This window comes from Carcharodon carcharias, chromosome 7 (genome assembly GCF_017639515.1).
Source record: "Carcharodon carcharias isolate sCarCar2 chromosome 7, sCarCar2.pri, whole genome shotgun sequence".
NCBI classification, from domain to species: domain Eukaryota; kingdom Metazoa; phylum Chordata; class Chondrichthyes; order Lamniformes; family Lamnidae; genus Carcharodon; species Carcharodon carcharias.
Genome location: NC_054473.1, coordinates 192,363,813 through 192,379,441, shown reverse-complemented (window position 1 = coordinate 192,379,441; position 15,629 = coordinate 192,363,813). Strand labels below are relative to the sequence as shown.

General features: G+C 45.0%; 1 protein-coding gene across 1 annotated transcript in view; it reads right to left on the bottom strand.

Annotated features, from left to right (window-relative positions):
• Positions 1 to 15,629, bottom strand: part of tango6 (transport and golgi organization 6 homolog (Drosophila)) — a 106,729-nt gene that overhangs the window by 51,120 nt on the left and 39,980 nt on the right. The window contains exons 9-13 of the mRNA XM_041191717.1: positions 12,326 to 12,502; positions 10,463 to 10,589; positions 9,249 to 9,401; positions 5,192 to 5,326; positions 3,955 to 4,410 (exon numbers count right to left, since the gene is read on the bottom strand). Of these exons, the coding sequence (XP_041047651.1) occupies positions 3,955 to 4,410; positions 5,192 to 5,326; positions 9,249 to 9,401; positions 10,463 to 10,589; positions 12,326 to 12,502 (1,048 nt within the window). The remainder of the gene's footprint in view (positions 1 to 3,954; positions 4,411 to 5,191; positions 5,327 to 9,248; positions 9,402 to 10,462; positions 10,590 to 12,325; positions 12,503 to 15,629) is intronic.

Genomic DNA, 15,629 nt, shown 5'->3' with positions numbered 1-15,629 from the left:
GCCACTCAGCTCCTGACCTCATTACAGCCTTGGTTCAAATATGAACAAAAGACCTGAACTCCTGAGGTGAGGTGAGAGTGACTGCCCTTGACATCAAGGCAGCATTTGACCAAGTGTGGCATCAAGGAGCCCTAGCAAAACTGGAGTTAATGGGAATCAGGGAAAACTATCCGCTGGTTAGAGTCATACCAAGCAAAAAGGAAGATGGTTGAGATTGCTGGAGGTCAGTCATCTCAGCTCCGGGGCTCCCTACGGAGTTTCTCAGCATACTGTGCTAGACCCAACCATCTTCAGCTGCTTCATCATTGACCTACCCCCCATCGTAAGGTCAGAAATGGGATGTTCGCTGATGATGGCAGTGTTCAGTATTATTTGTGACTCATCAGATATTAAAGCAGTCCAAGTACATGTGCAGCAAGACCTGGACAACACTTAGGTTGATAAGTGGCAAGTAACATTCACGCCAGGTAATGATCATGTCCAACAAGAGAGAACCTAACCATCTCTCCTTGACATTCAATGGCATTACCATCGTTGAATACCCCACTATCAACATCCCACGGGGTTACCAATGAACAGAAAATGAACTGGGCCAGCCATATACATATAGTAACATCTCCTGACTCCTCAAAGCTTATCCACCATCAAGAAGGCATGAGTCAGAGTGTGATGGAACATTCTGCACTTGCCTGGATGAGTGAAGCTCCAACAACACTTAAGAAACTCAACACCATCCAGGACAAAGCAACCAAGGCTCCTTAGACAGCACCTTCCAAACCCATGACCACTACCACCTAAAAGGACAAGGGCAGCAAACACATCAGAACACCACCACCTAGAAATTCCCCTCCAAGCCACTCAGCATCCTGAGTTGGAAATATATCGCCATTCCTTCACTGTTGCTGGGTCAAAATCCTGGAACTCCTTTCCTAACAGCACTGTAGGTGTACCTACACCACATGGACTGCAGCGGTTCAAGAAGGCAGCTCATCACCACCTTCTCAAGGGAAACTAGGGGTGGGCAATAAATGCTGGCCCAGCCAGGGAAGTCCACATCCCGTGAATGAATAAAAAAAGAACATCCTATCCATGGCCTTAATCATTCACCCCCTCCACCACTAACACTCAGTGACAGCAATGTGCACCATATACAAGGTGTACTGCTCCGACTTGCCAAGCTCCTTCAACAGTATCGTCTCAGCCCACAGACTCAAACACCTAGAAGGACAAGGGCAGCAAATGCATGGCAACACCACCACCTAGAAGCTCCCCTCCAAGCCACTCACCATCCTGACTTGGAAGTATATCTCTGCTCCTTGGTCAAAATCTTGGAACTCTTCCTAACAGCAGTTAGGGCAATTAGGATGGGCAATAAACGCTGGTCCAGCCAGTGATGCTCACATCCTGTTAAAGAATAAAGACGATTTTGGGCTCTCTTTGGTTACCTGCTAATCTTTTCTGCTACTCTCTCTTTTGCTCTTTCTATATTTTTCAATTTCCCCTCACTCTATATTCTGCCTAGTTTTTGATTACATTCTGGGCCTGGCATGTGTCCTAGGCCTCTGTTTCCTTTGTTATCCAGGGAGCTCAAACATTGGATTCCCCATTTCCTTCAGCTAATGGGAATATGTTTGGTTTGTATCCAAACTACCTCCACCTTGAAGGCCTGCTATTGGTCATTTACAGTTTTTCTGGTCCATTAATGTTTCTATTCAGCAATGTTCGATCTCTTCAATCACTGAAATTCTCTCTCCCAATTGGGTACTTTTCTTTGTCCCTTTGTATAATATGATTAGGTTTAAAGTATTTAGCATTATTGCCCAGATATTCGGCTACTGCAACACTTGCCCTACTTAATTCCCCAGAACTAGGTCCAGCATTGCTTCATTCCTCATTGGGTTAGAAACATAAGTGTTCTTGTACACATTTTAGGAATTCCTCAATCTCCTTGCTCTTCACAGTTTTCCCTGAAGTCTATATTAGGGTAATTGAAGTCCCTTACTACAACTGCTCTTTCTGAAATATGTCTATAGATTTGATTCTCTCGCTCTCTTTTACTATTGGGCATCTATAGTAAACACCCAGCAATGTGACAGCTCCCCTTCTATTTCTTAACTTAAGCCAAGTAGATTCAGTCTTTGAACTGTTTATTGTGCTGTGTCCTGCACCATGATCTTTAGTTCTTCAGCCCAGGTCCTCAGCAAAAACACTTGAACACCTTCATCATTTTAAGTGTGGAAATCCAGGTGCATAGAGGCAAACAGACTGACGTTCTCAATATTACGTGCATCAAAAATCGAAAATTAGGAATAAGACTGATAGTTAGTGAGAGTAGAAATGCAGCAGTAAGAGTAGACATAGGAAGATAGGGAGGATCCATGCATAGCTTGAGGCATACTGCAGGAGGAAGGACTTCAGATTCTTGAGAAATTGGAATCAGTTCTAGAGCGGGGGGTACCTATTCAAAAGGGACCAGTGCCCTTGTGGTGAGGTTCATTGGTTTGGTTGGGGGAGGGTTTAATTGGAAGGGGAATGGGAACCAACATACAGAAATAGGAAAAAAAGGAATAAGGTTCACAAAGTAATGAAAGTTTTGGAAAGCACCAAAGAAGTAAGTAGTACCACGTTACATAGCAGCAGACTAAGAAGGGTTACGAGGAATACAAAGACAAGTTTACAATGCATGTATGTAAAAGCACAGTGTGGTGAATATGGTTGGTGAGTGAGTAGCACAAGTAGCTGGTTGGGAATATGATGTAGTAGCAGTAACGGTAACGTGGCTTAAAAATGTTGAAGACTGGGCATTTGATATTCAAGGATACAAAGTGTTCAGGAAAGATAGGAAAGGAAAAAAGGGAGGTGGAGTAGTTGTACTAATGACTGCACTGTCTTCTTGTCACATCTCCACTGTCTATTGGAAAGAGAGGATGTCCTGGAGGGGCAAGGGCAGAGTCCATTTGGTTAGAGTTGAGAAGCAAGAAAGATATCAAGCTACTGGGGATATTCTATAGTGAGTGCAAGATAGAGCAGCAAATCAGCAGGGAAATCACAAAGATGGTTTGGCAATAACTAAAGTGTTACGTCCACTTAGGAACATAGGAAAGAGCATAGGACATAGAAGCAGGAGGAGGCCATGTGGCCCTTCGAGCCTGCTCTGCCATGCAATAGGATCGTGGCTGATCAGGTTGTGGTCTCAACTCCACTTTCCTGTCATAACCCTTGACTCCTGTGTCTATTAAAAATTTACCTAACTCAGCCTTGAATATAGCAACATGGTCAATTCTGGCTCTCACACTTTAGGAAGAATGTGACTGAGGGTCCTTGAGAGGATGCAGAGGAGATTTACTATAATGGCTCCAGAGATGAGGGAATTTTAGCTACAAGGTAAGGTTGGAGGTGAGATTGTTCTTGGTTCAAAGGAAATTGAGAGATTTGATAGAGGTCTACAAGATTATGACAAGTTTGGTTGAATAGACAAATAAAGCTGTCCCCATGAGCTAATGGCACAAGGACTAGGGAACACACATTAAGGTTTTGGGCAAGAGGTGCAGGAGAGATGTGAGGAAGAACATTTTTAATGTAGTAAATGGTAATGACCTGGAACTCGCTGCCTGAGAGGGTGATGGAAGCAGAGGCAGTGGATGATTTCAAAAGAAAACTGGATGGACACTTGAGGAAAATAAATTTGCAGGGCCACAGGGGAATGGAACTGACTGAATTGGTCTAGAGAGGGCAGGCATGATCCTGATGGGCTGAATGGCCTCTTGTGCCATAATGACTCCATGGGTTCCATGAAACCTAAATTTCCCTGGCGCCTAGCTGAATGTTGACTATTAAAGAAACCTTTTTATTTCATCAATTAAAAGCTTCTGCCACAGGTACGGAGCTTTCTGCACAGCATTTCTCAAAAACAACTACCTGTGACAATTCCAGTATAACAATAAGAAAACTCACCGACAGAACCTTCTCCTGGTTGCTAAGGGCATCAGGATTGCGCTGTTGAACCATTTGAGTAACTGTCCTTAGAGCAGCTGCTCGTGTGGGTACCTCGGGATCAAAGGCTGCCTGAAGAATCTGGTGGAAGTTCCTGGGGGAGTTGCCAGAGGAGGGTTTGTTCCCATGCTCAGTCCCACTCACCCTGAATGAACTGGGTGACTGGCGGTGGCTGTCAGTGGCACCGGTCTCTTTCGGTTGGCTGGACTCTGTCGATTTGTCATCATTTTTATTTTGGTTGCCCATGGTGCTGTGTGCAGCCATGGCAACCATTTCGGTGGAGAACGCTCCATGAGTAGCAACAGTAATGCGCAGGTCTGATGCCAACTCTTGTATAACAGGGTCAGGATGTAAAGCTCTGATCTGCTCAAGTTTGGGCAACATTGGTCTCATGGCATGAAAATCTGCTGAAGTGAGCTGCAGAGAGACAAGCAGTACAATCAGAAGTCTCCCCAGAGCCTCTGTCAACCCCAATGTGACCCTACTGCCCCTCTTCTCCCTCCATAGGTTATACCATTCCCAACGTGATCCCACCATCTCTCTCCCTCACCACACCTCTGTATCTTTCTCTGCTTCAAATATTTATCCAATTTCCCTTAAAAGATGCAATGGTCTCTGCTTCAACCGTGACTTATGGCAACAACCTCTGTGTAAAGAAAATTATCCAAATCTCTCTCTCTCCTCACTCTCTCATAAATAGTTTTAATTTGATGATCCCTTGTCACCGATCCCTCCCACAACCAGAGGAAATATTTTTTTTTCCCTATTTACTCCATGAAAACCCTTCATTATTTAAAAAACTTAATTAAACTTCCTCTTGGCCTTTCCTGCTGCAGTGGAAACAGTTGAGTATCTCAAGTCCCTCATCATAACCACAGCTTTCCATCCTGATGACTGGAGCACCAGGAACAAGGCTGAGGGGTTTCAATGACAGCACAGGGACAAGAGCAAATGGGAGTGGATATAGCACAGGTTAAGGCAACATCAATAGGATGGATGATGACAGGGGATAATGGAATGCCACGCCTGTAAACACGCAGCATGAAATGCTCTAATTGGAACCAACCCCAAGTTTTCTGGATTAAATACAATCCTATAGTTTGATGTAATATTGCTCACTGATGTATGGAGCATCATTACATAAAGCATGTAAAAAAAAATTCCGTTTGCACACCACCTCTTTGCCTTGCTCGCTTACCTGGACAGCTCCCCCAAGCATGGCTGCTATCAGTCCCATTGCCATACTCAGTGTCTGTGCTTGCACAGTCTCCTCAGTTCTGTGCATCAAGTTGACACAGGAACGCTCCAATGTTGCGATGACAAATTCAATAACCTGCAGCACAATTGCATTATTACAGAAACACAGCAATAAAGAGATTATTTCAGATTCTGCTGGCTGTCCAGTGCAGTCACTCCCATACCAGTGCAGGCCCTGTATATTATGACGCTAAACCTACAGCACATGCATAACCCACACTGTAATATACCATGCAATGCTCTGGTACAAGTGTGGCATATTTTTTGCTGTGACTGATGCACTATTATTTATAAACACTAGCTGGTGTCCCACTGCATTGTTCATAGTGATTTGAGCAGTGGAACACAGCTATGGTGTTTAGCTGCTACATTTAATCTGCCCTGTCCCTTTAAGGCCAGTGCACAGATTCTCCCTTTAATCAAATGTTGTAAGTAAGCTTGTCCAGGCAATTGCAGCTATTCATGAAATTGAGGTCAATTAGAGTTTAATTGCAGCTGCGAATAAATTTCTGACTCCATATCCAGACAGGTCCAACATTAAATTATTGAGCTTTAGTTTTTTAAGGTTCCTTTGTATCTGTACAAAGAATGTCAGGAATGCCACCGAAGTGGGCCTGACTAACACAGATGTTGTCACAAGAATCTATCCATATTGTGTTGCTCACACACCTGCAGGCACAATCACATTCTCAATGTAAGTAAGTATCCACAAGCCTCAGGGTACCAGGAATGCTCAACTTATCCCAATGCAGTGCTCAGTTTCATTAATGCCTGCCATTAATTCTAATTTTCAGGGGAAATGATAGGGCTCTAGACACAGAACTCACTGGATACTGTGTCTGCATTAATACATTCAGCACAGAAATTATTATTTGATCTGATGTGGCAACAAAATGATTGCGAGAAGCCCAAGGGCTTCCTGTCCTGATTGCTCTTTGGAGTCACTACAGGGAGCATTTTCTATCTCCTGCCCACAAGTGTTAAATGAGAGATGGAGAGCAGATTGGTCAACATGCATAGAGCACTGTATCCAGTGTCAATATCTCACTCTTCTGGAGAGTACTATATCCAGTGCCAATACCCTGCTCTCCCAGAGAGCACTGCATCCAATGCCAGTACCCCGCTCTCCACTGTATTTAGTGCCAGTAGCCTGTTAGCTCTCTCTGAGAGAGTGCTGTATTATTCCATAAGACCATAATACATAGGAGCAGAAATTAGGCCATTCGGCCCATCGAGTCTGCTCCACCATTCAATCACGGCTGATAAGTTTCTCAACCTTATTCTCCTGCCTTCTCCCCATAACCTTTGATCCCCTTACCAATCAAGAACCTATCTCTCTTGGTTTTAAATAAATTCAATGACCTGGCCTCCACAGCCTTCTGTGGCAATGAATTCCATAGATTCACCACTCTCTGGCTAAAGAAGTTTCTCCTCATCTCTGTTCTAAAAGGTCTTCCCTTTACTCTGACGCTGTGCCCTCGGGTCCTAGTCTCTCCTACTAATGGAAACGTCTTCCCCACGTCCACTCTATCCAGGCCTTTCAGTATTCTGTAGGTTTCAATCAGATCCCCCCTCATCCTTCTAAACTCCATCGAGTATAGACCCAGAGTCCTCAAACGTTCCTCATATGTTAAGCCTTTTATTCCTGGGATCATTCTCGTGAACCTCCTCTGGACCCTCTCCACGGCCAGAACATCCTTCCTGAGATACGGGGCCCAAAATTGCTCACAATATTCTAAATGTGGTCTGACCAGAGCCTTATAAAGCCTCAGCAGCACATCCCTGCTTTTATATTCTAGTCCTCTCGAAATAAATGCCAACATTGCATTTGCCTTCCTAACTACCGACTCAACCTGCAAGTTAACCTTAAGAGAATCCTGGACTAGGACTCCCAAGTCCCTTTGCACTCCAGATTTCTGAATTCTCTCCCCATTTAGAAAATAGTCTATGCCTCTATTCTTCGTCACAAAGTGCATGACCTCACACTTCCCCACATTGTATTCCATCTGCCACTTCTTTGCCCATTCTCCTAACCTATCCAAATCCTTCTGCAGACTCCCCACCTCTTCAATACTACCTGTCCCTCCACCTATCTTTGTATCATCTGCAAACTTAGCCAGGATGCCCTCAGTTCCTTCATCTAGATCATTAATGAAAAGTTGTGGTCCCAACACTGACCCCTGTGGAACTCCACTAGTCACCAGCCGCCATCCTGAGAAGGACCCCCTTATCCCCACTCTCTGCCTCCTGCCAGACAGCCAATCTTCTTTCCATGTTAGTATCTTGCCTCTAACACAATGGGCTCTTATCTTACTGAGCAGCCTCCTGTGCGGCACCTTGTCCAAGGCCTTCTGGAAGTCCAAGTAGATAACATGCATTGGCTCTCCTTTGTCTAACCTACTCGTTACCTCCTCAAAGAATTCTAACAGATTTGTCAGGCATGACCTCCCCATGCTGACTTTGCCCGATTTTACCATGCACTTCCAAGTATTCTGAAATCTCATCCTTAATAATGGACTCTAAAATCTTACCAACAACCAAGGTCAGGCTAATCGGCCTGTAATTTCCCGTCTTTTGCCTCACTCCCTTCTTAAATTAGCGATTTTCCAGTCCTCTGGGACCCTCCCTGGCTCCAGTGATTCCTGAAAGATCACCACTAACGCCTCCACTATCTCTTCAGCTATCTCCTTCAGAACTCTGGGGTGTAATCCATCTGGTCCAGGTGAATTATCCACCTTCAGACCTTTCAGTTTTCCTAGCACCTTCTCCTTGGAAATGGCCACCATACTCACCTCTGCCCCCCGACTCTCTTAACTTTGGGGATGTTACTCGTGTCTTCCACTGTGAAGACTGAGGCAAAGTACCTATCCAATTCCTCTGCCATTTCTTTGTTCCCCACTACTACTTCTCCAGCGTCATTTTCCAGCGGCCCAATGTCCACTTTTGCCTCTCTCTTACCCTTTATATATCTAAAAAGACTCCTGCAATCTTCTTTTATATTACTGGCTAGTTTACCCTCATATTTAATCTTCTTCCTCCTTATTTCTTTTTTAGTTGTCCTCTGTTGGTCTTTGTAGGCTTCCCAATCCCCTGGTTTCCCACTGCTCTCCGCCACATTGTATGCTTTCTCTTTAGCTTTTACGCTGTCCCTGATTTCCCTTGTCAGCCATGGTTGCCTCGTCCTCCCTTTAGTATGCTTCTTCTTCCTAGGGATGAATTTTTGCTGTGTCTCCCAAATTACTCCCAGAAACTCCTGCCATTGCTGTTCCACTGTCTTTCCTGCTAGGCTCATCTCCCAGTCAATTCTGGCCAGCTCCTCCCTCATGCCTCTGTAGTTGCCTTTATTCAACTGTAATACCGTTACATCTGATTCCAGCTTTTTCCTCTCAAATTGCAGGGTAAATTCTATCATATTATGGTCACTCCCTCCTAAGGGTTCCTTCACCTTAAGCTCCCTTATCAAATCTGCCTCATTACACATCACTAAATCTAGAATTGCCTGTTCTCTAGTGGGCTCCACCACAAGCTGCTCCAAAAAGCCACCTCGTAGACATTCCACAAATTCCTTTTCTTGGGATCCACTACCAACCTGATTTTCCCAGTCTACCTGCATATTGAAATCCTCCATGATCACTGTAACCTTGCCTTTCTTAAACGCCTTTTCTACCTCCTGGTGTATCTTGTGCCCCACATCCTGACTACTGTCCGGAGGCCTGTACTAAACTCCCATTATGGTTTTTTACCTTTGCAGTTCCTCAACTCTACCCACACAGATTCTACATCATCTGACCCTACATCATTTCTTGCTATCGATTTAATTTCATTTCTTACTAACAAAGCAACTCCACCCCCTCTGCCAACCTGCCTATCTTTTCGATAGGATGTATATCCTTGGATATTTAGCTCCCAGTCCTGATCCCCTTGTAGCCATGTCTCCGTAATGCCCACCTGAGCTGTAGGGTTTCAGCATACAGTAATTGACAGATTGTGGGACTCACATGTACAGTATTGCTGAGAACGAAGTGACCAAATTTCTCGCAAAAGATGGCGATGAGTTGCAAGGTGACCATCTGCTGCTCCTGTTCAGGCAGACCATCAACGAGGCTCGGTGCAGGCCTGCTATCCGCCTCCCCCGCTAAACATGTAAGACCCTGGAGAGCAGACACATGCATTACCTCTCCCTAAATCTGCAGAATCAGGCCACACTGTCCAACATCATTCACACAAACTACACCTTTCGAAAGCTCAGCACTTGATATCATTCTTTGGCCTAACCAGCCACCACTACTGCTGAACGCCCCTGTGGTTCCTCATCAAACTGCAGGGGCAGTTCTTTCATCAGCCAATAAGAGGAGCATCTGTAAGACAAACTTGGTCCCAGCAAGTTCTTGAGCCCTTGTCCTTTGACACTGTCCTAGTACTGATCACTCCACTTGCTGGGCCCTAATAATCTGCACCAATCAGCCCTCCTTGTAAAGATCACAGCATAATCAGAGCCATCCAAGGTGAATGGGTGAGATCCCAGGGTGGGTGTCAAGCACAGGGTACACAACATCATCAACAGGTGCATGTAGGAATCCCAGGGTTACAGATCCCATTGACCAGTTTTGGCTCAATAAATTTCTGAAGAACTGCATGTAAAATCTCAGCCCAGGAGAGGGGTCATGCAGTCTACAGCCCCAGAATTTCAGTTAACTCAACAATCTGGCCCCAATGGGGCACAGCCGTGGCGAATGAGTGGCTGGGCCATTTTGCTGTAGCAGCCCCAGGTTTTGAGGCATTCACTGATCTAGGTCAATATCCATATCAGGGCCTACATTAGGCCTTTTCCTTCCTGGACTGAGGAGTGGAGAAAGTCAGTTGGGCTCGTGTGTGAGCCGGTGCTGAGTGATCTCTGCAGGTGTAGGTGCTGGGTGACAGGGTCAGGCTGTCAGCAACAATGGTCATTTGGGTTGAGCAAGAGTTGACACCTTCAGCAAATACTGACATGAAACAGCTTCACTCAAAGATCAAACTCCTCCCATGTTGTAAGACGGGTGCATTTTGTATCTAGAGTAACCTCCTTGCTTCTCTGCTGATCTCTGTCCCCAGGCTCCAGTTCCTTTTAGAGCAGGATGCAGCACCAGATGACAGCCCTGCCCTCTCCTACTCCTTCCCCATGTGAAGGGCAGTCAGGAGCTGTCTCAAAACACTGTGCCACTGTTCTGCCTACCTTCAAACACTCGATGAAGAAATCTCCAGCAAGGCTGCTCTCCTGCAGGTTGCTCAGCAACTGTGCCAGGCACTCGGTCCGCCACTGCTCCAAGGACACTTTCTCGTACAAAGCCTCATCTTCGTCACTGATTAAAGCAAAGACACAGTCTCAGAGTATGGCCAGGGCATATGTTGAGGAAATTCTTGGTTTCAGTGTACATATGGCACCTGACCTTGTCTTTTCAGATGATGTTACCCGGGCGCAGCAAGTAGATGAGAAATATGAGGGGTCCAAGAATAGATCCTTGGGGGACAGAAGTAATGGTGTGAGACAGGAAGAGAAGCCATTGCAAGTGATTCTCTGGCTCTGACTGGACAGATAAGAATGGAACCAGGTGAGAGCAGAACCCCGCCTCCCCCCCCCCCACAGCTGATGACGAAAAGGCAACGGAGGAGGATTGTGTGATCAGCCATGCCAAAGGCTGCTGGCAGGTTGAGCAGGGTGAGGTCACACAGTTATAGAGGATGTCATTTGTGATTTTGATTAGGACCATGGCAGGGGTGGAAACCCAATTTGCGGGATTCAAACATGCAGTTTGAGAGTTGGGCATGGATTTGGGAGGCAGCAAGACATTTGGGGGGCTTTGGAGGGGAAAGTGAGGTTGGAAATGGAGCAGTAGTTTGCAAAGACAGTAGAGTCAAGGGTGTATTTTTTTTTGTGAAGCGGCTAACATTGGTGGGGTGTGGGGAAGGATGCAGAAAGCAAAACTGAATGATCAGCAGTGAGATCAGCAAAACTGAAGATGGGTGTCATGCACAGATGGACAGAGGCATTGGAGAGAAGCTAGAGCAAAAAATACATGAGGTTAGGTCAGAAAGCCAGTGGAAGAGGAGGAGGAGGCCAGTGATAAAGAAGTCTGTTGCTGGAGTTTTTTTTATTCTTTCATGAGATATGGGCATTGCTGGCAAGGCCAGCTTTTGTTGCCCATCCCTAATTGCCCTTGAACAGAGTGACTTGCTCAACCATTTCAGAGGGCACTTTAGAGTCAACCACACTGCTGTGGGTCTGGAGTCACATATAGGCCAGACCAGGTAAGGATGGGAGATTCTCTTCCCTAAAGGGACTTAGTGAATCAGATAACATTCGATAATAAACAAAACAAAAACAGAATTGCCTGGAAAAACTCAGCAGGTCTGGCAGCATCGGCAGAGAAGAAAAAAGTTGACGTTTCGAGTCTTCATGACCCTTCGACAGAACTTGAGTGAATCCAAGGGGTGAAATATAAGCTGGTTTAAGGTGTGTGTGGGGCAGTGGGGGGGGGAGAAGTGGAGGGGGTTGGTGTGGTTGTAGGGACAAACAAGCAGTGATAGAAGCAGATCATCAAAAGATGTCACAGACAACAGAACAAAAGAAGACATAGGTGTTAAAGTTGGTGATATTATCTAAACAAATGTACTAATTAAGAATGGATGGTAGGGCACTCAAGTTATAGCTCTAGTGGGGGTGGGGAGAGCATAAGATATTTAAAAATAATGGAAATAGGTGGGAAAAGAAAAATCTATATAATTTATTGGAAAAAACAAAAGGAAGGGGGAAGAAACAGAAAGGGGGTGGGGATGGAGGATGAGCTCCCTGCCATGGTGGGATTTGAACCCATGTCCCCAGACATTAGCCTGGGTCTCTGAATTACTAGTCCAGCAATACTACCACTGTCTCCCTCTATTGAGGGTGAAGGGTTTAAGAAGTCCATTGGTATTGGAGAAAATATCAGTTTCAGCCTCTCTGAAGTGCCATGGGACGGTTTACTATGTTAAATGTGCTGCAAAAACAGCAGTTATTGATATTTTTGACTACGATTCACCACACTCAAAACTCTCTTACCTTACTACCTCCTTCACGCTGAGCTTCACACCTCCCTCATTTCCTGCTGTAAAGTGGTACAGTGGGTGTAGGACAGGAATAGATTGTGTCAGGCCTGCGAGCTGCCTCAACACCAACAAAGCTACTGATGGCTCAGATTTCTGCAGGAACCACAAAAGAATCTCCTGGCAACCAGAGCTGGTAGAAAAAAGAACAACCGTTAGTGAACAGCAAAAAGAGTCAATAACCGGGCATCAGAGGGTTACTTCAATTAAAATATCACAAACACTTGCTGCACTTCACAGGAGGCAGAGAATGGAGGGAAACACAAGAGGGTCATGTGTGGGGAGAGAAAGGACACGAGCATTGTTAGGAACTAGAGATAGTTGTGTGTGTTCGGAATAAGGTATATCTTTAAGTTTAAGTTTGATTTGTGTTTCTGTATTGGTGTGTTAAGAAAGGGGGGGAATCTTGAGTTTTAGTTTCACCTTTAAAATATGCCTGTATTTTAATGAGGTTTTATGACTCTTGAAGGGAAGTTAAAACAAACACAAAGGAGATAAACTGGGCTGCTGCCTAGCAACAAGAGGCTCACAAAGAGAAACAGAGAAGCAGTCTGAATTCAGTTGGTGATTATGCTCTAAGGTGGGGGAAGCAGTTTAACTTTTTCTCTAGCTGGGGGAGGGAACTGCAGGGAGCAGGTCCCAAAGGAAAAAGGGAAAGGTCCCAAGAAGCCCTTTGACTTAATTTAAAGGACAAGGACAGGAATCTGGAACAGGATCCTATTCAGTGGAAGTGAAAGCAAGGAGCAGAGGGAGAGGCTCCAAATTAAAGAGAAGAAAGCTGCAGGAAGCAGACTTAAAGCAAAATAGGCTTGCAAGAAGGCAGAAAATCCAAGGAGACAGCTGAAAGTCTGTGACTCTTACAACAGGCATGTGAAACAGCGGTGTTCTGTTGGCATGGCTGAGTATCCGAGAGTGTGTGCATGAAAGGCAAAGCTTGAATGCATGTGGTGATCCAGGGGAGAGGAACACTGGAAGGAGAGTTTGAAACCTTGGGGGTTACCCTTCTGGAAGGCATCTGAGACAAGGTGTTGTTTGGGAGAAGATTCCAAAGCGGCTTCTTCGAAAATAAAGATTGGAAACCCTCATGTGAAAGACGGAGTTCAGTGAGACCAGTTGGCTCACAGTGTGATAAGTGTCTGGGGGGAGTTGATGAGGGACCCATAGTATCTGTTTGGGGTTGCACCTGTCACTTGGTTTCAGAATGCAGTGTCTGACCACAGATCACTTATTGGTTTATGTGGACTGTGCGCTGTAACTTGTTACCCTTACGAATCTGTATATATCTGTAAAGGTGTGGTTGTGGGTGAAGGAGTAATGTAATATAGTTCATCTTTTCCTGTTTAATAAATATTTTATTCCTTTGTAAAATGTCATCAGCTACCTCCTGTGACTCTGTTTAGTAGCCGCTTCTCCATGTTTCTAAATAAAAAATAAAAGTTGGGATCTATCAAGCTGGGTTCCAGCTAGGGTCTGGTTTGTCTGCTTATGCCACCTTGAGGCGGTGGCATAGTGGTACTGTCGCTGGACTGGTATTCCCAGAATATGCTCTGAGGACCCGGGTTCAAATCCCATCACAGCAGATAGTGGAATTTGAATTCAATAAAAGTCTGGAATTAAAAAGTCTAATGAACATTGTCGATTGTCGTAAAAACCCATCTGGTTCATTAATGCTCTTTAGGGAAGGAAATCTGCTGTCCTTACCTGGTCTACATGTGATTCCAGACCCACAGCAATGTGGTTGACTCTTAAAATGCCCTCTGAGCAAAGGCAATTAGGGATGGGCAATAAATGCTGGCCTAGCCAGCAACACCCACATCCCATGAATGAATTTTTTTAAAAAATCAGCTGATAGTTATAGTATTAGGATTCAAGAACCTTTCTAATTCAACTTGCATCTGAAGTAGGGAAGTTGACAGGGCTGAAGTGAGAAGAACAATGGTTCAAAGCAACAACTTTCAACCAGTATCTACAACAACAAACTGCGTTACAGAATACGCATGAAGATTGAGTACAGTCATGGATTCTGGGACGTGAATCAAGCCCCTTCAGGTGACAAATACAAATACAAATGAAAGTCAGCTACTGGAATTCAATTTTTTATTTCAGATTTCCAGCATCCACATTATTCTGCTTTCTGATTAGTGGCTAATTCACAACCACTTCTCTTCCAGGAATGCCTATCTTGAAGAAGTTCTACTCCTCTCTCCAAAAGGATTTCCATTTGCCTCTTTTACCCTGTTCACCTTCCTTGCTTTTTATTTCCCTCATTGTGTTTGATCAGATCCAATAAAAGCCGCTTCCACAACTACATTTCCTTTCTCAGCAACTGTCTCCAGTTCTAACTTATTCCAAGTAGATTCCAACTAAAATTCCAGCCTTTGCGGTTCAGATCCAGCCGTGATTACAGGTACCTCCCAGTCATTCAACTTTCTTCAAACTGCTGTATTTGCCGCATCCTGAGATCCACACGTAGTGCCATGCGACGCCACATGAATAATCTCTTCACCATCACCGACCCATCCTATCTCAAAGCCGTCCTGCTCCACAGTTTCATTTTATCCTTCAACTCATCCGACAAAAGCTTTTTCTCTTTCTTTTAGGTGTTAAGGATTACAAACTCCATCAACTCATGGAACCAACACCCTCCAGGTCTTTCTTTCCCTTCACTTCTCTCTGGTCCCATCCCTTCTTCTAATCTCAACCCTTGCTGTATATTCATGATACCCTCTGACCTTCCCCTCTGATGCTGAATGGTCTGTCTTTAGCAAAGGACTCAGCTTTATCTCCTTATGCCCCCACCTTAATGGATTTCAAGCTCTGACTGGCTATCAGCTCTTCCTCCATCACCTTTGCACCCACTTCTTTGGTCAAGAGCTCTCCCCCTCACCCCACTCAATGGACCCTCTCACCTACCTCCAGCGTTCTCCCTCCACCTACACCCCTCCCTCTGGCCTTTTACCCTCTCTTGATCTTTTTATTGAAACCTGCCAGTAGGGTGTCGGCCGTCTCAACTGTTCTGCTCCCTTCACCCACTCTAACCCGTCTCCCTTTGAATTTGCTGATCTCCATTCTCAAGTTTAACCCTGCAGGTAGACTATTTAGGACTAAGATAGGGAGAAACTTCACTCAGAAGGTGGTGAACCTGTGGAATTCACTACAACAGAAGGCTGTGGAGGCCAAGTCACTGAATATATTTAAGAAGAAAATAGGTAGAGTTCTGGACTATAAAAGTGTCAAGGGGTATGGGGAAAGAGTGGGAA